Source organism: Meriones unguiculatus, chromosome 4, assembly GCF_030254825.1.
Source record: "Meriones unguiculatus strain TT.TT164.6M chromosome 4, Bangor_MerUng_6.1, whole genome shotgun sequence".
Lineage (NCBI taxonomy): Eukaryota > Metazoa > Chordata > Mammalia > Rodentia > Muridae > Meriones > Meriones unguiculatus.
In genome coordinates this window covers 45,661,201-45,688,859 of record NC_083352.1, presented here as the reverse complement: position 1 = coordinate 45,688,859, position 27,659 = coordinate 45,661,201, and the positions used below count along the sequence as shown (strand labels likewise).

The 27,659-nt window shown below is 35.8% G+C and overlaps 1 protein-coding gene across 1 annotated transcript in view; it reads right to left on the bottom strand.

Annotated features, from left to right (window-relative positions):
• Positions 1 to 368: 368 nt before the first annotated feature.
• The window catches only part of Vegfc (vascular endothelial growth factor C), a 103,919-nt gene continuing 76,628 nt past the window's right edge, over positions 369 to 27,659 (bottom strand). Inside the window, exons 4-7 of the mRNA XM_060381784.1 lie at positions 19,002 to 19,153; positions 6,547 to 6,653; positions 5,936 to 6,269; positions 369 to 863 (exon numbers count right to left, since the gene is read on the bottom strand). Of these exons, the coding sequence (XP_060237767.1) occupies positions 749 to 863; positions 5,936 to 6,269; positions 6,547 to 6,653; positions 19,002 to 19,153 (708 nt within the window). The 3' untranslated portion in view covers positions 369 to 748. The remainder of the gene's footprint in view (positions 864 to 5,935; positions 6,270 to 6,546; positions 6,654 to 19,001; positions 19,154 to 27,659) is intronic.

Below are 27,659 nucleotides of genomic sequence, written 5' to 3'. Positions count from 1 at the left end.
AAGATGGAGAACTTTAGATGAAGATGGATCTTCCTGTCCTGTTGGATGCAAAGAGGATGACTATGATTTTCTGATTTTCCTCTGTGAACTTACCTTAAAAAATTAAACATCCTGCTGTTATCAAATTAGTTTTTTCTTTCCCTCTATCCCTTTTTCCCTCAAATTTAAAAATGTGGGCCTTATCTAATCTATCCAGAACATAAATAAATGCACACTGCATATGACATCACCTTAGAGTCTGCAGAATACTTTTCATTAGAAAATGGAAGACAACTCATAAATCTGTGATGAGAGAACTTTGGGAGATGACATTTTGTTTTCTAAAACCTGAATACAATGTAAGATGGCAATGGACTGAACTCCGCAGCTTACAATACAATTTTCATTTATTTTAAACATAGTTTGCATGTTATAAAAATACTGATCACAGTGAGCTTTACCAATTGTTATTGCTATAAAAATGAATGCAGAACAATATTTTTAGTGGAAATAAATTATATAGTCATTCTTTTTTTCTTTTTCTTTTTTTTTAAATCACAAGAGAAAAACCTCAACTGTCTGTTCACTGGCAGAAAACCAGTCTTTGAAGAGGTCTTTTGCACATGAGTGCCAGTCCACTTCCACAGTTAGCCACATAGTTCAAGAAACACAGACTCGGGTCCCGCGGAGACTTTCTGGGCACAGAAAGTTCTACCATGGCAACAGTTCTTCAAGACAGTAAAAGGGTGGACTGAAAATTGGTATAATCTTAGTTCATATGTGGTCTTTTCCAATATGATGGGACACAGCGACACACTTCTTCACTAAATGACAGTCCTGGGTCACAGTTCTTCAGTCGATTTGTACATGGTCTTCTGTAACAACTAGAAAAACAGAGAGAAATACATATGGTGAAGACCAAGGTAGCAAGTCAAGATGCTGCAAACCAGCTTTTATGTGTTCTTAAGTTTAAACCAGGAAAAAATACTAACTCTATAATAAATGTGTTTATAAGTTTATAAATGTTTAAGTATGTGCTTAGGTTTACAGAATTGTAAAGGAATGAGTAAGTCCTTAAAAACATAGCTTATTTGCTGACATAGAGATGGAAAGATGGGCTATTGTAAGCATTATTTCCTTTGAAGTGCTTTCTGCTTTGTGGATGAAAGTAACATGGAACAGAAAGTTTGAAAGTGAATATTTAAGGTCTGCTGATTTCCTGTGATCACATAAGCATGGCAACGTTCACGAAAGTCTGGGATGTGCATGGGACCCAGACTTCTAGGCGATTAAACCCAGCCATCTTGGCAGGACTGTCGTCTTTGGCGAGCAGCCCCATCCACGCTTTTGTGTTTTTACTCAGCAGCTGGCTGGCTGGTGGTGGATAACTCCCTTTTCTCCACCTGTACTCCGCATGGTGAGGAAAAACAGGCACAGCTGGGGACCTTCTTCATTCACGTCCTACTTCCCAGTGCTAGTAGTGGTGAAAGAACAAATTACCAGTCAATAATTTTTGAAAATGCTATAGTAAACTGACACTAGCTTTGAAGAGTGTCTTGGGTGATAAGTCTGCCTCATTGTGTAGTGGGCTAGAAAGGAAAAAATTAAAGTGCACTGAAGAGAGTGTTAAAGATTTAAAATTTCATTTCATTTGATGTAAAAAGGAAAGCATAGCCAATGATGTTTTAACTTTTTTAAATTGTTACTTTTTATTATTGTTTCCTTTGACAATTTCATATGAATATATAATGCCTCTGGATTACTTTCCCACCTTCTACTCTTCTTATCTCCCTGCTATCCCTCAGCAACTCCTCCTCTTCACCAGCCCCTTTCACACATTCATGTCTTTTAATTTTGGTTTATGAGCAATTCAGTTTAATCATGGCTAGCTGAGTGATCAGTGGCACGGAAGTATCCACTGATACTTGGGGTGTGGAGTGGTGCTCATGAGCAGATAAACAACTAAAGGCAACGAGTCCTCTCTCCCTGAATCTATCAGAAACAAATAATTTAGCAATGAGGGATCCCTGTCCTCTTAGCCCTTCCTCCATTCATGGCCCACATAGGCCAGTTTTTCTGTAGACTCGGTAAGAACATCTATTGCTACAATGAGTTTATGATTGCAATGGCCATGTTTTGCCCCTCAAAAAGACAGTTGACAGTTCTTTTCTTTCTCTGTCTTCTTAGCGCTTACATTTTTTCAGTCCTCTTTTCTGAAATGTTCCCTGAGCCTTAGAGGAGGATGGTATAAATATCTTAAGAAATTTAAATATATCAACGATGACATAGCAAATACAATTTCTTTATTAGGCTTATAGTTCTCAATGGTTGACAACACCTGATGATGATTATGGCAGAGTAAAAAGAAAACACACTCGACTTTAACAGAAAATATATGTATATTTTATAATTTTCTCTTTTGCTCCATCTAATTGACACCTTAAAATCAGGAATAAGTTCAAACACTTAGAAAAATGGTCACAAGGAGAGTTGCAGTGAGTATAAAGTCTTAGTCTAGCAGTGCAGTTCAGGGCTGGGGAAATTGCTCCAATAACCACTTGCCCAAGACAAGCCAGGTTCAACTTTCAATCCCAGAAAAACAGGAAAGAACTCTATGGAACACATTATCTTTTTTAAGCAATATATATAGTGAAGTAAATAGGGTCTATTTAGTTAATATGACAATTCTCTGTAGAAAAATAATGATGTCTGGCTAGTCTATAGGCAGGTGCCAAAAAATTAAATTTGGCAATATGTACTAGATTCACTGAAAAATTTTTCAGTGAATAGAATATAGCTTACTTATGTTAGATGAAATGTAATAGCTGTGTTCTTTTGGATATAATAATGTATTTTTTTTAAAAAAAACATCATTTGGTAAGTAGAGTAAAATAAAAAAATGTGTATTATCTAAAATATTTTTAAATGAGTAGTAAGATTCCTATAAGCAATTCTGCAACGTTTAATACAATACCTGGATTTAGAGACATCTCATCATACAATAATTACAAATGACAGATCTTCAAAATTATAAATTAAAATGAGAACACATACTTGTGAGAATCAGAAGATCAAATCTACTTACTTTTGATCAAATCAAAAGGTACAAGATTAATGATAAACAGTAATGAAGAGACTATGCCAAAAATGAAAAGATATGACTTCTTAGATATTGAAAGGGTGCCGGAATCCTTATGGAAGAAGAGGGAAATAGAAAGACCTGGAGGGGACAGGAATTCACCAAGGAGAATAACAGAGCCAAAATACCTGGGCCCAGGGGACCTGCAGAGACCAATACTCCAACCAAGGACCATGCATGGAGAGGACCTAGATGCTCTGTTCAAAGGAAGCCCACTGGCTGTTCAGTTTCCAAGTGGGTTTCCTAGTAAGGGGTACAGGCGCTGTCTCTGACATGAACTCAGCTGGCTCTTTGATCATCTCTCCTGGGGGAGGGGAGGAGTGCAGCCTTACCAGGCCACAGAGTAAGATGTTGCAGCCAATCTCAATGAGACTTGATAAGATAGGGTCAAATAGAAGAAGAGGAAGTCCTTCCCTATCAGGGGACTAGGGAAAAGGCATAGTGAGAGAAGAGGGAGGATGGATGAGACTGGGGGGAGATGAGGGAGGGAGTTGAAGGAGGGATGCAAAATGAATGAATTGTAATAAATAAATATATATAAATGAAATTAAAATAGATATATAAATAAATTAATTAAATGGTAGATGAATGAAAAGATACAATTTAAGAAAAAATTTACTGGAATCAGGACTCTAATGTACAACAAGAAGAGACTAGAACTAGAAAAATGGTAACATTAAAGAATGTGAAGACCTTTACTAGACCTAGCAACTAAGAGGCTTAGACACAGCTTATTACAGAGGCCTCTGCCAGGCTCTAGTCCCAGCTTAGACGACATATGGAAGAGTACAGAAAGCCAGATCCACATGAAGTGGAGCAACTCTGAAAAAAACAGCACAATGGCTGAAGTGTTCTCAGAATTGGAAAAAAAACAAAAACAAAAACAAAAAAACAATGATATAATAAAGCAGAAAAAAATCAGTAATTTTTATGAACTGAGGGAAAAGAAAGAAGATTCACATCTCTCTAACTACAGTTCTGGGGATGCAGCAACGTCTTCTGGCTTCCATGGGCACCAGGCACACACGTGATGCACAGACATACATACAAGAAAAACACCCATATACTTAAAATAAAATAACACTTTAAAAATGAATCTTGAGTTCCATTTAATGATTTTGCTTTTAATTTTTAATTGCTTGTGTATGTCTGTGTTTGTCTGTGAGTGTGTGCATGTGAGTAAAGGTGGCTATTGATGCCAAAATAGGGTGCTGGATCCTTTAAAGATGGAGTTAAGGGCAGCTGCCAGATGATGTGCTGCAAACCAAACTCAAGTCTTCTGAAGGAGGACCATGTTGTTTTAATAACCCTTTACCAGCATATTCCTTTATTGTCACAGTTAGCTTCATCCATCAAATCTAGAGTCATCACACAAATCTAGAGTCATTTGAGAAGCATGAACCTCATCTAAGGAACTGACTAGATCAGGTTAGCCTATGCCCATGTATATGACACATTTTCTCAAGTTCTAATTCATGTAAAATCTGCCCACTGTGGGTGGTCCAATCCCTAGACAGGTAGGCTATGGCCCCGCAAGAAGGTCTGGAATCAAGCCAGTATTCCTCTAGGTTTCCTTCAGTTCCTGTCTCCAGTTTCTGCTTTGGTTTCCTTGATGACAGACTATAACGTGTAAGTTAAATAAAGTTCCCAAAGTTGCTTTTGGGTATGGCGTTTTTAATAACAGCATTAGAAAGCAAGCTAGAACATTTTTTAACTCTCACTAAGCATTTAGTATAAATATTTCATTTTTTTAGATCAAATTTCGCAGGAAATGGAGCTTTGTATTAATTTTAAGCTTTAAAATGATACACCAGAGTATCTAGTCCTAATTTACACCTAAAAGTGTAATTGTTGGAGGTTTCAGACAGAGACTGATGAATGAATTTCTAATATAATAATATTTACCCTGGGATAATTCATAGAGGACTATGCAAGCAATAATCGCATTGATTTAAGTAATCACATTTATTCTGAGGGGATTTACTGGCTTCAGTCTAATAACTAGCTGCTGGTTTGGGTTCCTGGTTGAGAACGTAACATTTTCTTTTCTTTTTTTTTATATTCTCTTTTTTTTATTTTTTATTTTTTTATCAGTTACATTTTATTAACTCTGTATCCCAGCCGTGTCCCGATCCCTCATTCCCTCCCAGTCCCTCCCTCCCTCCCTCCCTCATCTCCACCCTGCCCCTTTCCAAGTCCACTGATGGGGGGGACCTCCTCCCTATTCATCTGATCCTGTTTTATCAGGTATCTTCAGGACTGGCTGCAAAGCCCTCCTCTGTGGCCTAACAGGACTGCTCCTCCCTTCGGGGGTGGGGAGACCAAAGAGCCAGTCATTGAGTTCCTGTTAGAAATAGTCCTTGTTCCTCTCACTTTGGGAAACCAATTGGTTACTGAGCTACCACAGGCTACATCTGAGTGGAGGTTCTAGGTTATATCCATACATGGTCCTTGGTTGAATGTCAGTCTCAGAAAAGACCCTGTGCCCAGATATATTTGGTCCTTGTGGAGCTCCTATCCTTTCCCCATCAGACTAACTCCCCTTCTTTCTTATGATTCCCTGTACTCTGCCAAAGGTTTGGTCATGAGTCTTTGTTTTGATGTATGTGGACCTATCTGCATTGCCCACATGGCACGCTGGGGTTGGCTACCCAGAAGCTATTTAAGCTGTGGGCTGACTTTCCCCAGGGTCAGATGATTGTTCAAGGTTCCTGAATAAACTGCATTGAAAAAAAAAAAGAAATAAAAGTAACTTGAAATTTCGAGAACGTAACATTTTCTAGAAAGGAATTAGTGCTGTGTATGCTGACCCCTTACCTGCATGTTTGATGGTGGAATTTCTTCCCTTTAAGGAAGCATTTCTGTGTGTTTTCTGTACATTCACAGGTACATTTTCCAGGGTTCAGGGGTTGATTTCTTGGACAGGTTCTTTTGCATACACACTGGCATGTGTTTTCATCAAATTCCCTGTTGGCTCCACATGAGCTGGGTAAAAGTTTGTTTTTGCAGACACACTGGCATGAGTTTCTGTCTAGTTCCTTGTGGGGTCCACAGCTGGATGGTCGAAGCCCCCCTTTGCAGACACACTGGCAGGTATCTTCATCCAGCTCCTTGTTGGGTCCACAGACATCATGGAATCCACTGGTTGTGTCTAGACAAACACAGGTCATATTTACCGGATCTTACTTGGTTCAGGGCGTGGCATCACATACACACATTCGAAACATCTTTCTTTGTAGTTTTTCAGTAAAGAACATGCTACTACGCCCCTTTATATAGAGATTAAAAATAGTAGCAAGAGGAAGGAGTGAATATCCTACTTTGTATTCATTTCAAGGAGTGATGAATGAAATATTGTGATAATTTGATATGAAAATGTTAATCAAAATACAGATCAGATAATAGGCTGAAGTACATTTTTCACTTACCATCCTCAGCATTTGAATAGAATATAAAATCTTGCTGAGCTAGGCATCGGCACATGTAGTGATTCCACACGTAGTTTGCTGGACAAGTCTTGTTGGCAGCTTGACACCTTTTGAGGAGGCAGATTAAACAGAGGCTAAGCAACGGTGTAACTGGCATATAGAAGAATCATTTCTTTTTCATGTATGTGCTACAAGTCAAAACATGCTTTCAGGAAAGCTTTAAGATATATAAGAACATAGATGAACCATCACTGTTTCCTCCCCAGTGATCCTCACATCACCTGCTGCCAGGTTTTAATCTCAAAGTTTACCGTTGTAAGTTAGAAGGTCTTAGATGACTGCAGACTTTTATTTATTTATTTATTTTATAGTCAAATAGGTTTCTTTGTATAATGGCACATTGTTTTAACTTACTTAAAAATTTGATGCCTTCTATACTACTTTGTGATTTCATTTATCAAATATAACATACATTTCAGGGCAACACTAAAGGCCATTTAACAAAGTTTCTCTTCATGACTTTTAGTAGTGGCTGTACAAAATTTCATGAGAAGCTGCAACTGATCTGTTTCTGATGATAACTACATAGGTGGCTTTCAGCTTTTGCCTCTCAGATACTATTGCAGGTTTGGTAACATTCACAAACAAACTCCTTTACTTTCTTATTTTTGAAGCACAGGCGCCATAGCTCTAATATCTTTTGATCAATGCATAATTTCCACTTTAAATCAAAAAGATCCTAGAGCATGTTTTATTGCAATTTTATTTTCATTCCTTGTCTTCTTATTGCTTACTCTCCTTTTCTTCCTTCCTCCCTACCTCCTTTTCATCCTCCCTATTTGTTTTAGAAAAAAAAAATAAACAAATGGTCTTCACTCAGGCACTTAAACCCCTCCATGAATGTTTGAAGTGTCTTGGCCTTGGCTGACAGCACCCCATTCATGTTAATGGCTACAACATTAGGCACGTCAGTAAGACAGACCTCACTAGCTCATCTTATTGACTGCCTCCACACCTAAGAGTGGTCCATTCTTCACATAGCTGTTATTAATATTGTTATTATTTATTATTATTACTACTACTATTTTGAAAATGGAATTCAGAAGCTATCACTTGGAACTAATTGTGTTCTGTGCCGTTAGCTCTTATATATTATTAGGAACTAAATAAAGATATATTCTGCAGACTTTTCTACTAGTTAATGTCTATCCTGGAGGCTTCTTGGCATTTAATATTCTAACTTACTGAGCATGCATTAACCTTTACTACTTGACTTGTTAAGAGACATTGGTGTGAACATCAGAGACATATTCACTTAGATATCACACATCATTCATTTTAACACAATATTGTAAACAACATTATGTAGTGGAAGAATGCTGAATGAGTTCCAAATTGTTACAACATAGAAATAATCTGTGAACATCCTAAATAATTCACTGAATGCAAACAAGTAGGGTATGTGATTTGGACATTGCTAAGAAAAGTTGCATAGATACATACTCAAAGTGATAAATCACTCTCTTTCAAAAACCTCCTAAGAACTATTATGAAATCATACAAAAAATTTTTTGGGTTTTCTATTACAGAACAAGCAATTCTGAATTGTGTTTGTTTTAAAGCAGGCCCTCACTATGTAGTGTAAGCTGGCCTTGAACGTGTGATCCTACTGTCTTGGCCTCCCCAGTGCTGTCATCATAGGAACATACCTCTATGTCTATCTTACAAATACATATTTTATAACCATGTTTAGGCATCACCTCTGGTGATTTGTCAGTGTTTTCCTTCCCAACCATCTACACGACCAGTTCTAAGACACATTCTATTCATTTTTTTCAACATGGCAGTGTGTCTAAAATGTCCCATATGCTTCAGCCACACCATCACTTTCAGCAAATGGCACTGTTTACTTAACTTTGTTCTCCTTTTCTTGAATTCTCCCAAGGGTCATGGCCCCTTTGGGTTGGTGAAAGGGTCTATTATAGGGCAGTTTTTGAATTTCGTTTAAGTTTGACTTTTTTCTTGCCTGCTTACTTGCTATATCGTGTCAATTAAAGCTTTTCACGGAGCATGCAAACAGTCCAGGTGATTGCCTAAAAGCAACTATGTGTGAATGGCAGTAATACTTGCTGATTATCGCAAGAGTGATTATCATAAAAGCAACTTAGATGCTTTCAAAATAGTTTTGTTTTTTTTTTTTTTTTTTTTTTTGGTATAGACAGGATAGATAATGGAAATTTATCTAGAATAAGCTATTCTTGAGGGTTAACTACAATCTGGTGTATTTTTTCATTTATATTAAAATAAACATGCTTACAGTATATTTTTTTCAGGAATAAATAAGTGATCTTAAGCAGGATAAGCATGCATGTACTTTTAGGCAAAATGAAGATTAGTTATGTCCAAAACCAACAAAGGATAGCTAGGGCTTTCAGCCCATATGCTTGACTTCATGCTCACAAATTCCAATAAGACATTTGGCATCCAACAATCTTTATATACAGAAGTGCTTGCTTTATCATGTGCATGTTACATGGATTTATTTTTAATCTTAAATATGTAGCATATTTACTTATGTGATAATGAGTTAAGACTATGAGGAATATGTATTCGCTGATGTTCGTTTTGGTCCCTATCCCCACTGTGCTATTACTCTTCTTAGTATTTTTGCTTATATGTTTCAGTATTTCCTTTAAAAAAAAAAAAACAAAAAACAAAAACCAGCCAAAACCAAAAGTCAACAAGAGTGCAATATTTAAACCTTGTTTGTTCAGTTAGTATTTCCTGGAACATGCCATGCCGTCCTAAAAATTTCAGTTAACCCTGAAGGAAAATCTTTACTCACTACATTATTTTGTCATTGTGGTGGTTCAAATGAGAGATTCCCTATAAGTTACAGATATCAGAATACTTGGTTTCCGTCTGGTGGATGTTTGGGGAGAGTAGAAGGCATGCTAGCTAGCAGAAGTGTTACTAGGCTGGGGGGGGCGATTTGAAGTTTCCAAATACTGATGCCATTTTGAGCTGGCTTTCCGATTCTTGCATGTGGATCAAGGTCTCAGCTACTGTTCCAGCACCATGCCTGCCCTCCTGTTCCCATGATCCCTGCTGTGACTGCAATGGACTGTTTTCCCTTGGGCCCAATATGCCTCAAATCAATTCTTCCTTTTATAGGTTGTCTTGGTTATGGTATTTTATCACAGCAGTAGAAAAGTAACTAATACAGTCATTATTTTATTTTATAATTTAACAATGGATATATTATTCATAACAACTTCAGATAACATTTATCAATTTTCTAAACCAACATCATTAAATTTATTTGTATACTCTATCCAAACTTTAATATCTTACTATAAAGCATATTTACACCCTTCTACATGTAATTATAATATCCTTCTATATATTGGTTATAGGTGGGTACATTTCTCTTTTGTTTTGGCAATGTGTAATTTATCCTACCTTTGCATTATGCAATGCTTTTTTAGCTGTTGGTTACAGCTCATATATGGAGAATGAAATCAATTAAAAAAGATTTTCAGACAGAATGTCTTCAAACTTCATCTTCCTGGACTATATAATAAGTTTCATGCTAGCCTACACTACATGAGAAAGTGTCTCAAAAAACAAAGAAAGAACAGAGAAGAACAAAATAAAGCCAAAACCATATATTTCGTAATGGAATGGAATGACATATAATAATAATATAGCCTATCAGAGTGAATGTGGTAAGGATGGGTTTTGACAACTTTCTTATAGTCACACACACAGACACACACACAAACAGGGAGAGAGAGAGAGAGAGAGAGAGAGAGAGAGAGAGAGAGAGAGAGAGAGGTGTGCATTGAATCTCAGACACAAATCCCCTTTCCACTTGTGGTGTGCATATATTTGGTTGTAGTTTCCTTTTTTTGCAGTCTAAAAAAATTAGTGAGGGTCTACAGCTGGAATACAGAATGAATAGATTGTAATTGATAAAAAATTAAACAAACAAATAAATAAAATTTAAAAGTTGACAAAACAGAGATCTATGCTATTTACATTGCAGAGTGACAGGAATCATCTCAACTTCTATGTCCCCTGCTACTGAAAAATGGAGGATCGTCCCCTTCAGGTGAGCTTGGGAAGCTTTGTGTTTAAAGTATGTATATGTCAGATCTCTATCTTAAATAAGTAGGAAAATAAAACAATTTTTTGTCTTTTACAGAGTCAGAAAATTTTCTTTTTTACGGGACATTTTAAAAAATACAAAATTAAATATGTGAACTTTTTGTGTAGAAACAATTGCACAAATTTATTTTGGAAATGTTCGATAAACATACATATAAAGATGTATTTTTTTTTTCAATGCAGTTTATTCAGGAACATTGAACAATCCTCGGACCCCGGGGAAAGCCAGCCCACAGCTTAAATAGCCTCTGGGTAGCCAACCCAGGCGTGCCACGGGGGCAATGAAGATAGGTCCACATACATGGAAGCAAGCCAGATCCTCGGCCTTAGCCAAATGTGGAGTTGTTCGTGACAGAGAGCACTCACCATCGGGAAGGTGAAAGATGTATTTTTATAGCAGTAAATACAAAGCTCAGATAATCTAGTTGTAATACCACTTTTTCTCTTTTGTGTTGATGTTGAACAAAAAAAAAATTCGTTTGGCAAGCACTCTCAATTATATCTGCAACAGTCTCAACAACACAAACTTTGTAGTAGTTACTAATGGTTTGCTTAAAGGAAACTAAATATTTTGGGTTCTAATAGTCTTAAAAGACAATTTAAGTTTCTAAAATATATGAGAAGTTTCACACAAATAACCAATTATTACTCATCACAAAATATATTAATGTTGAATCTGAAATTGTGCTAGACATATTGAATTAAAGAAAGCAATATTTGGATAAATGTTTTTTATAATTCCTAAATGGTGCTCCCTCCTTCAGATGTAAGAAGCAAAATTTTAGGATTTATATAATACCATTCTAAAACTGAGATGGAAAGAAATTTTTAAATGTTATTGTATTATATTGAAAGAAAAGTGTTGACAGGTTATATAGAAGGATTAACACAATGTGCTTATTGCCTTTATGTTTTACTTTTCAAAGAATTTTGATGATTTTGACACTGATACTCAAAATTAATGATTAATGTGCATATACAGAGATTTTTATGATTGAGAGATTTTATGGCAAAGCCCATTATCTGAAGCACATGTATTCTACAACCCATAGAATAATTTTCTCTACAAAGAGAACTTTAATTTTTCTGAAAGATAACAGTTACTTTTATAACAATTATTTCATTATTTGAAAACTTCACTTGACTGTTCTGCTAGCCATAGATTTTGTTTTTTTGAAATTAGAAGTCATGAGTTCATGAATCTATGCATTTTTTTTTCAATGCAGTTTATTCAGGAACCTTGAACAATCACCGGACCCTGGGGAAAGCCAGCCCACAGCTTAAATAGCCTCTGGGTAGCCAACCCCAGCGTGCCTCGTGGGCAATGCAGATAGGTCCACATACATGGAAGCAAGCCAGATCCTCAGCCTTAGCCAAATGTGGAGTTGTTTGTGACAGAGAGCACTCACCATCAGGAAGGTGGAAGGCGGAAACCAGCTCCATCTTTAAGGCGCGGCATTACGCAGCTCTCTACAGTTCCCCCTTTTTGTTTTAGACGCATCAGGCAAGAGTAGATGTCTGATCTCTGATATTAGAAATAAATTGGGACTTTGTACCGATGTTCATTTAGGTGTCATCCACCCAAAGAGCATCAGACCCGTCTGATACCTTTTTCTCAGAGGCGGGACCTGGGGCATCAACCCGCATGCAATCAGACATGCTCTTCTCTGGGTCCAAAGCGGCTGACCCTGAGTGCAGTGCTTAACCTCGAATCCTGAGCATAACATTTTAGCTTTTTATGGTAGCCAACCATGCTTGATAGGAAAATTATGTATTCCTGTTTTCTTCAACCTAGGAACCTGCAACAGAGGGCCTCTGAAAGGCTCTGCCCTGAAGACTATCAAAGCAGATGCTGAGACTTATGGACAACTGTTGGGCAGAGTACATGGACTCTTATGTAAGAAGTGGGAAATAGTAAGATCTGGAGAGGATAGGAACCCCACAAGGAGAGCAACATAACCAGAAAATTTGAACACAGGGGTCTTCCCAGAGACTCATACTCCAACCAAGTACCAGGCATGGAGATAACCTTGAACCCCTGCACAGATGTAGTCCATGGCAGTTTAGTGTCCTAGTGGGTTACATAGTAATGGGAATAGGACTGCCTCTGACATAATCTGATTGGCCTGCTCTTTGATCACCTCCCCCTGAGGGGGGGGGAGCAGCCTTACCAGGCCACAGAAGATGACAATGCAGCCACTGCTCATGTGATCTGATAGACTAAGATCAGAAGGAAGGAGAGGAGGACCTCCCCTATCAGTGGACTTGGGGAGGGGCATGTGTGAAGAAACGGGAGGGAGGGTGGGACCAGGAGGGGAGGAGGGAGGGGCTTATGGGGGATACAAAGTGAATAAAGTGTAATTAATAAAATAAAATTAAAAAAATAGAAAATTATGTATTCAATAATAAAGTCAACATTTTTAGTCCATTAACATTTCTGAAATTTTAGAAAGATGTATGCATTCTGGGTAGAGCAAATTCTAAATGCTGGGTAATAAACTTTAGTGCTTAGACTTTTAATATTATGGCATGCTATCTCATGTATTTTATATTTTTGATTTGTTTTCTCTACATTTTGGCACTGAATTTTATATTCTTAGAGATTCCCTGACTTCTTAAATCCACAGTGAATGTACTAAAATACACTGACACTATTATTCCAGAATTGATAGAAAAGAGCTGAGATGTTACACTTCTTTCAAAAAACTATAATTTTGAAATATATTTACTTTGTAAATTAATCCCAAATGTGTAGTTTTTGTAGTATAATTGACAAAATTTTATATTCTTTAGCGACAAAATGATGTTTTGATACATGAAAAAAACCTTAAAACTATATATGCCAAGAACCTAAGAGAATCCCAGCTCCATTAACAACTTTTTATATTAATTACAGTTTATTCACTTTGTATCCCAGCGGTAGCCCCTCCCTCATCCAGTCCCAATCTCACCCTCAGTCCCTCTTCTCTTCCCATGCCCCTCTCCAAGTCCATTGGTAGGGGAGGTCCTTCTCCCCTTCCATCTTAACACTTTTGATAACTATCAAGACAGAGATTTGATTTCTTAGGTGCCTGCTGTTGATGATATCTGAACTTCAATTTTGTATTATGGAAGAATATAGATCCTGACAGTTTTTAAAGTTGTCTGAATAACAACTGAAAGGACAACCTCATTTTGGTGATGTAAAGGCTTCAGAGATCTGGATAAAATCCTCCATTAGTTATCTTCCAAATATTTTAAAATAATTTTTTACCTTGATCTCATTATTCACGTCACTGGGATACATTTTTATGTTTACATAGACATTTTTCAGTTATAACTTTTCCATAGTGCCTAACAATAAGTAAAGAGTAATAAAACCTTTCACTCTGGGTGAAAGAGTGGGTGAATGGTAGAATGTTTGTTACTATATGTGAGACGATGGGTTCAATTCCTTAACACACACTCTTAGAAAAATGCATATGCAAAGTGCCCGTGTAGTCAATGTCATTATGTAACTTCCTTCATCTAATACAGTAAGAAATAATGCATGTTAATATTCTTACATTTAAATTATAAAGGCCTGTATGTTTTTAATATACATACATTTAACTGATGTGCATATGCTTATCTATCTGGAACTGAATTTTGTTAATTCACATGAGTTTATGGCCTTGTCTGTTTGTGTTGTTGCTTGCCTGTGTTCTGTTAGTCTGCTGACAGGAAGAAGGGGGGACAGATCCAGGATTTGTTTAGTAGTCAAAGAAAAAAAAAGTAGATAAAGTCTAATGGATGGAAAATTCTATGCTTTTAATAAATCTGGCAAGCAATATTTGAAAAAAAATAAGAGAATATGTACATTAGCTTAAAAAGTGAAATGGAAAGATCAAATTTGTTCTTTTTATATAATTCTAAAAACTGTTTGAAAGCGTAACATCATATCCACCGATGGATATGAATTAGCAGTTCAATGTTGTATGGTCACTGAGTGCTTCACTTAAGTACAGAGTGCTTGAGTTTTGAACTGTATGGTTAAGAGAGGAGGAACACAGGTGAATAATGTGTGCAGAGAGGTATTAAGGCCTCTGCTTTATTTGTGTTTTGACGGTTTACAGAAGTTTTAATAAAATAAAGCAATAGAAATTGTTACATCACTGACATTTTTATTACCACATTTAATTCAAATTAACTGAATTAAGTTAGAGAATGCATAAGTTTAAACAACCAGAAATTCAGTAAGAATGTAAGTAAGAATGTACTTCAAGAATGCCTGTGATCTTATTGTCGTGCCGAACAATACTTCAGTCTCAGAAAACTAAAACCCCAACCAGGTGACAACAACAACAAAAATCATTAAAGGGCAAGAAAAAGTTGCTCCGACCTCATAATAACGCATGATGTCAGGAGTACAAGGGTAGGAGAAATATACAGGTGTAACATGGGATTTCAAGGGCAATGAAACTCTTTTGTATGATATTATCATTGTGGATCCATGACTTTGGTCACTGGACAAATTCTGTAGAATGTACTGCAAGAAGAACTGCTATGTAGCCTATGGGATTTTGTTAATTAGTTTTATTATACCAGCTAACTGATGAAAGCAAATATGCCCCAACTTCTTTGGCTCTTTCTCTCCATAAAGACAAGCATATGATATCAACCATGTTGAAACAATAATTGTCTTAAACTTTCTGAGCATAAAATATGCAAAATGTTTTGGTTATTCTAAAATTTGTCTTCCCATTTTCTGTACAACAAACTTTGTGCTCTACCTCAAAACCTAAAAACAACAACAACAAAACAAAACAAAAAACCAAAGACCTCTTGAGGTTGCTGTTGAAAGCTTTAAAAGCTTAGCTTTTCTTTTAGATTTCTCACTCTAGTTTTTCTACCCAATGGGGAAAATCACAGAACAGTGTCAACGAAGCAGATGAACTGGTATGATTTACACTTTGTTGTTCCATCTCCTAGTCATCCAGAAAGCCACAGAAACGCTGTGATATCAAAGGCAATCTTCAATAAAATTTACAATCCAGCTACTACAAAATATCTTGTTAAAGTACACTGTTTCAGGGTTTAAACAATGCTTCTCTTGACTGAGTTTCACTGATAAGTTCATTCATGCTAACAGGTCCTCAACTGAACATGATGTAATATGTATAATATATATATTATAAATTATATTCATAAATTATATGTTTACTATATGTTTAAATATATATTAAATATATATCATATTAATACATATTAAATATATGTTATATATTATATATTTATTATATATTTAAGTATATATTAAATGTATGTATATAAAAATATAAATTAAATTATATAATTATATATATTTATATGTAGATATATATGAACATGTATATATACTCTATATCTACATGTGTATGTATGAACATATATATGAGAGAGAGAGCATTGAAGAAAATGATGAACAGAGATATACATTGAAATTTTAAAAAATTATGACATGTACATAAGGATTTTAAACTTGCAAAGAGGAAATTTATTATTATTTACAATTTATTCAATTTGTATCCAGCTGTAGCCCCATTCCTCATTTCCTTCAGGTCCTACCCTCCCTCCTTTTTCCCCCCCATCACCCTTCCCTTGTCCACTGTTAGCGGAGGTCCTTCTCTCCTACTATCTAACTCTAGTCTATCAGGTCTCATCAGTACTGTGTGGATCTACAAAACCTCTTATTCTACCTGCATACCTTTATAAAAGCACAAGGATTTTTCTAGGCAGCTATTTACTTCTTCAGAGTCACAGCCTTAGTAATTTCATTACACAATCCTCTATTTATTGAATTAATTGAAATTTAATTAAATCATCCCAATCATTGCCATTAGACTGTTCAATTTTCTTACATCTTCATGGACATTGTAGTCATCAAACAATTAACCAACCACTAAATTTACCACTATTATGTTCTCTGTGTATATGTATGTGTGTGTGTGTATCTCTTCCTCTACTCTTCCTTGATTATACCCTTCTCTTTCTACTTTGTAGTACATTGATTTACTGTAGTAGATTGCCATAGGAAAAGCATAAAAATGTAATCAGTTTTAATTTAATAGAATATTAGTAGTTATGAAGTAAAAAAATTAGATGTAAATGTAATAACCCAATTGCATCTCTAAAGCATAATGTCCAGAGCAAAAAGCAATGCTGTCATCTTAATACAGAAGCAGTGCTATGGTATTTTGATATAACAAATGCAGGGGAAAAACTTTAATCTGAGGTCTAAGAAATACATATGGCCTTAGAAAGGCCGAGAGAGAGAGAGAGAGAGAGAGAGAGCTTACCTCAAGCTAAAGTCATAATAGGAATAAGACACAGAGCAGGACATGGTTTTGTGACCAGGGAATCACACTTTGTAAAACACAGATGTAGAGAATAATGCCAAGTAAGATAGCAAAGAAAAATAATGGTGAGAAATTGATCCTCAATTCTTTAACTGATAGGCACTGTTCTTGGTTTGATGAATCAAATGATGTCTTTTAAAGTTTACTTAAAATTGTGAACAGGAATGGGAGAAAGAGTTAATACTAAGAAGCTGGGTGATGTGCCATATCAGCCACACACCTAGAATAAAGTAGATGAATGGAAGTGATGAGAATTGTATGAAGGTAGAGTAGATATCTCACTCTTCTCCCAAATAATTAATCATGCTTTTGTGGAATAAAAGAAGAATTATTTTGCAATAACTGCAATTACGAAGTCTCAAAAGAATATGAGAACTTTGTGCTATGAAAAATGGAGAAATAAAAAGGATTGAACTAATCGTTGGATTTAACATATAGCTAATATGATTATATGGAAATATAAGTGTGGAAAAATTACTACATGACAAGTATATGATCATATCTTCAAATGAAATTTAGGGACCATGAACACAAAGATGATACCGAAGGTTTTCAGAATGGATGCTTTATCCAAGGAAATGGGGTCTAGAAAATAAACAGCAATCCAAGGACCACATGAATGAGATGAAACAGAGGACCTGCTATGTTAAGATGGTTGTTTTTCTTTCTTATATTACTATGGTTTCCCTTATAGATATCTGTGAGATCTTTTCTTCTTCATAGAAAGCACAGTTCTGTGTTAATATTCGAGCTATCATTGAGTTTGCCCTAAAATGTCCTGAAGAGGGCCAATAATCTGCCAAATTAAATTGAGCAGCATGAGGAGAATCCATGGGTACATTTATTGTCGAGGCTCTGAAGGTAAAAGCGTTTCTTAATTTCTCATCTTACATATCATCCATCTATTTATGCTATTGTAATGAGTGCTGGAATTATGTTTGATCACTCTTAATTACCTATTACATACACTAGAAACAATAAAAAAACCCACTGAGCTGCATCTTTGTTTCAGGGTTCAAAGTTCATAAGACCCAAAACAACAATGAAAATTATTCTAAAAATTTATTCACAATGTTTGAACTGATCTTCTGTCATTCCCTGTAATCAAATGCTACTCTTTGCTAAACTAAAATTAAGACAGGAAAAAAACTTGAATGTGAAACTACAGTCTGAATGTTAATTAAAGTAATATGAAGAGAAAATTCAAGTAATCAAGATTTCAATAGTCAAACTCTAGTAAGGGAGCAGGGGCTGTCTCTGGCATAGACTCAGTGGTAGGCTCTTTGATCACCTCCCCCTGGGGGGTACAACCTTGCCAGGCCACAGAGGAAGATGATACAGCCAGTCCTAATGAGACCTGATAGGCTAGGGTCAGATAGAAGGTCCTCCCCTATTACTGGAATAGGGAAGGGGCATAGGGGGAGAAGAGGGAGGGTGGGTGAGACTGGGAGGAGATGAGGGAGGGGTTACAGCCAAGATACAAATTGAATAAATTGTAATAAATAATAAATAAACACAAAAATATGAAAAAAGAAATAGGTAACTATATTTCAACCATATCTTAATATAAAATCATAAAGCATATGGTTAATTTTTGTTTTAGATTTAACTCATTCAGATTTACATTTTAAGCTTTAGAATGACTTGTAAGTGAATATTCAGTTTCACAGATGTTAAATCCATGTGGCTACTTCATTAGTTGTATAAACAGTGGTAGGATGTTCCCCACTCTATAGAACAACCTTTTATATTGTGAACTACCCTGCCTGCACAATGGGTAGCTCAGCACAATTTTACTCTTATTGTATAATATTTTAGGTTTTGTGTTTCATGAGAAACACAACAGTCTTTACAAAACTTGTGTTTATTTGAAGATAATTTCATTTTAGGAGAATATGTAGGAAAAAAATAGACTTAATTCATACTCACTGTGGTAATGTTGCTGGCAGAGAACGTCTAATAATTGAGTGAACTTGTCTGTAAACATCCAGCTTAGACATGCATCGGCAGGAAGTGTGATTGGCAAAACTGACTGTGACTGGTTTGGGACCTTGAGAGAGTGGCACTGTAATCTCAAACAACTACAAAGGGACAAAAAGAAGAAAAATATTATATACATGCTACAGAGGACTTTCAAGGGACATGTTGGAGTCCAAAAGAGGGCATGAGATTAGCTTTCTATGACTTGGTATTGGGGAGTGTAGGGCATTGATACTTTTCAAATAATAACAAAGAGTGGTTTGCTCCCAAACAGAATCTTCCAAAAGAATGATAAATAGCTCAGATGTTTGTATCACATCGCTAGTTATGAATCATATTAAAAGTGTGACTACCAACTAATGATATGTAACAAAGCAGTGACAAACCAGTATATTCAAGAAAAAAAAAATCAGAGTCCTGGATTCCTCAGTGTTAAGGTCTTAAACCCGAGGGTTTTAAAATGAGACACAAATTATCTGAAGGAAATATCTTCCGACTTATGAGCAAAGCTACTGGCCACACAGCCAAGAATGCTTACTTAAGTCCTATTTTATGTAAACTGAATCCACAGACACAAATTATGTTATGAAATTACTTTTTATTCCAAATGAAATTTCTCCTTGAACGTTTAACACATCTCAGATCTCAAGAATTCACAACATTTAACATAAAAACGACTACTCCATTATTTCAACAAACAAAGCTGTGTTACTGAAATCTTGACAGACCTTATAAAATGAGCTAAAAATAAAGTAGGACATTTTACATGCTGTGTTGAATTAAGAGTCTGAAGATGCAGTTTAGCTAAGTTGTCTGTTACACTTCTGTCCTCAAAGGAAAGGCAATGTTTTAACCAGAACACAGAGTAAATGGATTTCAATTCCTAAGGTTTATAAGCCAATTTATTACTAGAAAAAAAATGAAACCCTACCAATTAAATGCTTGCTTGTAAGATCTATTTATAGTAAAGAAATGACAGTTGAACCCTGTGCTATTCTGTATTTTCATGGCAAACTGAAAAGTGCTCCAATGGACAAAATACCTTAGTGCAGTAAAACTGCTCCCTGGATGTAATTTTATGCCATCAGTTGACAATTGCTGACAGTGTAAGGAACTAAAATAATCTGAAAATTTTGGTCACACAATAGAACGACTATCTCACTGAATTAAAAAGAAAGAAATATGATTATTTATAACAACATGGGTGGACCTGAAGATCACTTTATGTGAAATAAGCCAGGCACAGAAGTGCAGGTACCATGTGATCTCAAATAGAAGTGGAAAATAAATGTCACTGAAATGAAGAGTGGAGCAGAGGGGGATGCTGCAGTCAGACCACAGTAATTAGTTTTAGGGTGCTATTTCACAATGAATGGACTGTTACCATTTGTGTATTGCATATCCCAAAAAGCCAGACATATTTTCAATATTTTTGCATAAACGAGTTGTAAATATTTGAGGAGAGATGTAATGTGATTACACAATGTGTGCATATTTAAGCGATACATACTATACAATTGATATGAATTCTATGTTTTCAATGTATATATGAAAGTAAACTTACATAGCTAGAAAAGGACCATCTAAATTATATGATACGCATTTTCTTTTTTTGAAGGATACTTCCATCTACATTAAATAGCTCAACTACTTTTTGGCAAAATATAACATGCTCATAGAAGATGGCTAGAAGAATATACCCGGGCAGAATATTTTTCTTAGCTCCCATGTTTAAAAACTGTACGGGTTTGGAGAAGTGGTTAAGTTTTCCCAAGGTATATATTTTTCTCTAGTTAACTAAAGATAATAACTGATATTTTAGTTCCAGGGATTGCATAAAAGAGATATTTAAAATATTTATAAATTTTTCTTATTTTTTGTGATATTGGGGACAAAGCTTAAACAGATCTAACACTGAGTTTTGCTTTAGCTCTCAATCTTTATATTTATATATTATTTTTGCTTTCATAGTAATCTATCTTACATTCTAAGATGGTGCACATGATAGCAAGGTATGTAAGCCAGTAACTAAAGGTCTAGTGTGATTATATAACAAACAGTTAAATGTCTGTGTCGAGAGCTGTAGGAGAGCCAGGTACGAGCTGTCAGTATCAAAGCTATGAATAAAATCATGGTCATTGATGTGCTATTCAGTGAGATCATTGAGAATGCAAAAAGAATGTGTGCTGTAATAGAAACCGGGGGGAGAGGAACATTAATAGAGAAGGCAAATAACCCTGTAAACATCTTGTGAAAAGGTAGACTACTAATGGGGAAACCCGTAAGCATTGGAAATGGGCAAAAGAAGGAGAGAACTTGAAAAGGGTGCTTTTGTAAAGTGTTGTGCAAATCTCTCCTGGAAACAAATATGGTAGGAACTAGATAGAGACTAGCAACCCAACAAGCCGCTCTGTGGGATGTGGCTGGGCAGAAGGAAAGGAGAGGAGCAGCCAAAGAATCAGGAAAAGGAAGAGAAAGCACGATGAATGGAAAATAATTCAGAGGTGGTAGGCCACTAGGGCATTTGTGATTTCAGCTCTGAGATTGTCTTACATGACAACACAGCACTGACTCCGACAGTGATGGACAAGGCATCCTTGAAGATAACTATGGATAAGGGCTCAAGTGTTTCTGCCCTCGAATCTTGGCAGGAGCGTCTCTACCCACAATGTTATTGTCACTCCAGGTTCCATCTACCCTGTTATCCAAAGGGGAAAGGGACCAGAAGGCCACAACAAGCAGCTTCAGTGATCATGGAACCATTCCCATACCCTAGTAGATAATATTCACTCTCAGGGTCTCACAGAAGAATGAGCTTTACTTAGTAGTAAGACTTTGAAGAATGTTTTGGTCAGACAGAGAACAGCTAAACTGTGTATTAATAAGGCATATTTCCAGAAAAATTAACATGGCCATAAGCTTCCAAAAGTAGAAAGAGAAGTGTGGATGAATATATAAGTAACGGGATGATGTAACGGGCGAAGAGGTTAAAAACACTACCCTTTACAGAGCTGCTTTTGATGTAAATTGGGCTTCTGTGAACACTACAAGTACAGTGGTGCTTCAGAGAAAAAACAAAAACAAAAACAAAAAAACGTTAGAATTAACCAAATTCAAGGAAAGCAAAATTACAATTAACATTGTCATATTTCCCTGTGCTAAGTAGACAATGGGGAAGCTGATTAGAGTTAATTAATGTGATCGATAGGATAAACACGCTTAAAGCTTTTCTTCTAAAACACATCCTCCATCCTCAAGTTTTGACTCAATGTTTGTTTCATTCTGTATTTGAATATGTGAGTAGGGAAAGGTGAGGGATCCAGAGAAAGAGTCCTAATAATTTTTATCCATCTGCCAACTTCAAAGGCCTGACTGTACCTATGCTAGCTCTTGCCATATATTCAAGGGGCTTCTCTAGTTTCCAATTTCTTTTTGTATTGCCCCGTATTTCTATGTCGATGGAAATATGTCTTATATTTCAAATTACTATAAATTTTCTTGTTTGCAAACAAGTTTGTGGTTTTCAATAGCTGTGCTAAACTGTATATTACATAGAATGAATCGGCAGGCTTCTTTTTCTAATCAGATGATAAATGCTTACAAGATATAAACTTTAAAAAACAAGTAGGTAATCAATAAATAGAAGTACATTTTAGAAACGTATATGCCACTTTCAAGTTAAATCTACAAAGTCTCCAAACAGTTGCTTGTTTTTGTCTTAAGTCATTCCCAAGTATGAAATAATAACCAAGACCTTGGTATTAAGTAATAAGAGAAATTGGGTAGAGTCCTGGAATTGCTATTTATAACTGTGGCTTAGAAACTGGTTTATCAATCCTAAGCCTCCACTCTATTATCTATAAAATAACGATGATAATGGTGATAATTATTGGTGAGTTTTGAGTCTACCTTTTCTGCACTCGTCATTTTTTATTACAATAGTGGTATCCAAGATTAACATAAATCTTTGTTAAACAGTTTCTGATATTTTTAAATTTCTGCTTAAATTATTTTCCTTCTTCTGATCTTCAATAATGATTTATTGAGCACATACAAGCTGCTAAGGTCCTTGCTGGAATTCCAGGCCGATAGTCATCACTAATGATGCTTGCTCATATGCAGCTCGTGGGTAACAGTATTATCAGCGAGAAGGAGTGTAACACACGTGTGCATGCACTGATTCACACACACATGTACATGGGCTTGTGAGCACACAGCCTAACACACAACAGCAATAGATACTATAGGAGGATTTTTTTTTCTTTTTTTTCTTTTTTTTTTTTTTTTCAATGCAGTTTATTCAGGAACCTTGAACAATCATCTGACCCTGGGGAAAGCCAGCCCACAGCTTAAATAGCCTCTGGGTAGCCAACCCCAGCGTGCCACGTGGGCAATGCAGATAGGTCCACATACATGGAAGCAAGCCAGATCTATAGGAGGATTTTTAAGGTGCCAGATAGTTTCTAATAAATATTCTTATTAAACAAGTAACAGCAGTGTAACCTTCATATGAAATCTTCTCTGACCATTTTGCCAAACCTGAACAATATGGTTAATGACAATCTTCTGTCAGTAGAGGCACGATCTATATAAACATATTGATGCGCGAAACAGTAAGTGGATTCCATTATGCTTTAATACTATTCTCACTCTGTCACCAGGCTAATTTGCATTTTAATATGTACACAGTAGCATTTTTTTATCCACTTAAATTCAAATTACAACATTCAGGGATGGTGTGCAGAATTAAATAATGGTCTATATGTAGCATGTCTATTCGGGTGGTACTAGGAGACAGCACATTTATTTAATAATGCAATCTATTACAGTCTGATATTTACTAAAACAGGTTTACTGGTATAAAGTACTTCCAGAACAATACATAATATTAATTTGTACTTATTTAAATGGTAAAAGTATTGCTCATGAACACTGATGTCATGTATGTCTACATGCTTTGTTTTGGCTTTGGAACAGATTTTAGAAAGGCACAGACATAAAGAAGGCATTTTAAAAGTCTGAGAATTGGAAAATATCTGATTTTATATTCTGTGAACGTGTGCTAAATAGGGGGAAATAGGAAATATTTCTGACCTTAGGTTTCCTGTTGTTATCTATTGGCATTCCTTTTAAGAATATTCAATGGTCAATTTTCACCAAGAATGGACTTGTAACAGAGCACACTTTGAAACAATAGTGTTTACCCAGCATAGCAACTGCTGCAGACCAACAGTCTCCATCTCCATACACCTTATAGGCTGGTCAAGAGAAAGTGCAGAACTTTTTCGTTGGGAATACCAGGGATACAGTTTATTACCAAATTCAACAGAAATATTTTGGATACAAATACAGCCCCAAATTGAGACTTTTAAGACATCTTCATATCTAAAATATAATTCCCTTTTGTTTTATTATCCTAACTTTGAGCACATTATACATAAAAATAAAAGCTTGTGGCTGGAGTTTATACTAGCAATAGTAAAATCACACTTAAAACTATGAAACATTTAAACTAATAATACCTAAAAATGCGAAAATGTGAAAGTTCAAAGTTCGTGTTAGCGGTTAAACTTAATGTTCTAGCCACTCAAACATAGTTGTTCAAAGCCTATAGAACTCAGATTAGATCTAGAATGAAAAACAAAAATAAAATAAAAGCAGGTAGAAGTGTTTTGACATCCAGCTTGAACTAATTTTAGCATACTGTGATGCATGAAATCCAAACAGTGTTACAAGTAGGCTAAAACCTCAAATCAGGAGTTTTCAGAGTCCTCGATAAAATCATTAACATCCTCAGTATCCTTATTTGGCTAAAAGTACTGTTTTCCCAAAGATTCTTTCATTACTTTCTTCAGGCAAATGCCATTACTCCATTACTTTGTGCAAACTCTTCCTGGTTGAGAGTTCTTTGTCCACATCAAGATGAAACCTTTTCTAACGGGTGTATTTGCCAAACGTAATTTGTTAAAGATACAGCACAAATTAAATTCCTTATAAAATACATGAATACATATGAGTGGACTAAATTAATCTTCCACACTACTGCAACATTCTGGAAGAAATATTTCTAACTACAGTACAAAATAATAGTGCCTACTTGTAGTATAAAGCCCTGTTTTATATTGCGGCATAAATACACTGTGTTGTAAAAAAATATATATGATACATTCTATTTAAATATAAAATATAAAGGAATGATTTGGCAATGCACATGTTTATATGATTTCTGTAAAAACAATGAAGCATAAATTGCTGTTTCTTTTTTGTTTGTTTTTGGTTGAGACAGGGTTTCTCTGTGTATCCTTGGCTGTCCTGGCTTTGTAGACCAGGCTAGCTTCCAACTCACAGAGATCTGCCTGTTCCTGCCTCCCTGGGATTATAGTCACGTGCTACTATGCCCAGAAAATTACTGTTTCTTTTTGAGATGAGAAAACAGAATTTTAAATAATGCTTAAAGGCAGTTCACAAAGGCTAGGCTAGCGGCTCTGGCCTGGTACTAACAACTGTAAAAAGGGGTTCAGTTTCTTGAGAACAAATCTCAGGTCTCCCAATCAGACCTACGGTCCTAATAACGTTTCTTCATTCGTTCCCATCTTTGGGATGGTACTTAGGGAAAACGGGAGCATTTGCAGAGCTTGCTCCTCCACACACGTGGCTTCAGAGCAGATGTCTTTCTTTGCCTCTCCTTTCATCACCAAATAGCTTACTTTCTGTAAGATTCCCATTAGCTTTGGTTTTTATCTCCTAAATACACAACTTCACGTAAGAAAACACACTTGGGGCACGTTTGTGTAAGAGGTTAAGATGGTATCCAATCTATATTATAGTTTCTGATGTTCAAGGGGGGCAGCCTCTGCTGCAGTTGTTATTGATTACTTCAGTTTGGAATGCTCAGCCCATGTGGCTTCACTTTGCAACTAGAAACAGGCTTCCTCGCGCATTCTGATAACCTGCCCTTCACAGAGACCCATAAAAAACATCAAGTTTCCATTTTAGAAATCAGCTATTGTAGCGCAACACTTGAAACTCTAGTGCTCTTGAGGTTTATACGACTCAGGCTGGTGACTTTGGTGGCTAAAATATGTGTCTGAAACATTAACAAAACAAAAGCTTGGTTTTCATTTTTTCCTTTTACTTTAAAGAAATTTAGTAGTAAGGAATTTATTCATTTATCTTTTTACTGGAGAGATATCTTCACACATTCCCATACTCTACATTGGTAAGAAAGTTTTTTTATAGACTTAGGAGAAAGTAAAAAGCAGAAGATTTAACAGACTGTATTAGCAGCAAGAGAAACACAACTGAACACTTCCTTCCTACCTTTGGGAGTTTCACGATTTAGTAACTTGGGATGGAAAACTACTTGAATTCACTCCCACAAATTTGTAGGTTCTCTTTAATAGCATTTCACTACTTTTAATAACTTGATGAATATTGATTTAATTTTACACATTTGGATTTAATCACGTGTGTATATGTATTATGTGTTTATGTATATGTGTGTGTAAGCAATTGTGCACGGGGTACATAAACTGAGTTCGGGTGCCTGTGCAGACTGGAGCAGTTAGATCCCCTGGAGCTGAAGTTACAGGCCTTTGTGAACCACCAGATTTTGGTGCTGGGAATTGAACTCTGGTCCTGTACAAAATCAGCATCCTTAAGCTCTGAATTATCTCTGCATCTGCAAATACTAATCCTCTTGCCACATACTAAATTGTATTTGGACAAGATGTATGTGTCACTATTTTATGCAAAACACTATGGGATGTCACTCATTTAACAGAATTTAAGTTAAATTTATTCTTTTTGTTTAAACCAAAGCATCCAAGAGGATCCTTTTGGTAGGAGCAGAGCATGGTTTTACAAAATGAAAAGAAGTAGTGGTTGAGACAAATAAAGAGTGGCGGTTTTACCTTGGCATTAGTTTTTTTCTTCTGATGAATAAATTTATGATTAATAAACAAATAACAATTATCAACATGATGCTTTCTCTCAAGTTAAAAGTGAAAAGACACAGCCACTTCACTAAAATTCTATGTCTAATATCATTCTAGCATCTACACCATTTTACTGCTTTTTACTCACAAAGTAAGGGTACTCAAAACTCGACCTCTGATCTTGAAATCATTTCCTTTCACTCACATATTCGTTCTACTCACTGCCAGGTATTTAACCCATGCCAAGTATTACACTAAGTATTCTCTAGGCTAATAAACAAACAAATTTTGTTTTCATGGAATTTAGAGCCCAAAAAATAAAAATAAATAAAAAAATAATAAAAACCTGACAGATGGTGTGATGATGGTAAATTACAGGTATCAAAAGAGGCTACAGAACAATGCAGCACGATATCAGGGGAATGTGGAAATGGCTTTTGTGAGGAACCCTGAGGAAGAGCAGAACATCACGGGATAAATGGAAACTTGGGAACTACACATTCACCACTGGCAGGTGAACAGCCACTGAATCCAAGAGTTAAAGGAATCTGAGTAGCAGGAAAAAGCAGCTTTTGATGGTAAAAGCAATAACAGATGGGAGTTGAGAGTGAGGGATTATGCAGGACTTGGGAAATTGTGTCTCAAAGAAGGGAACAATGCAGAGTATTCA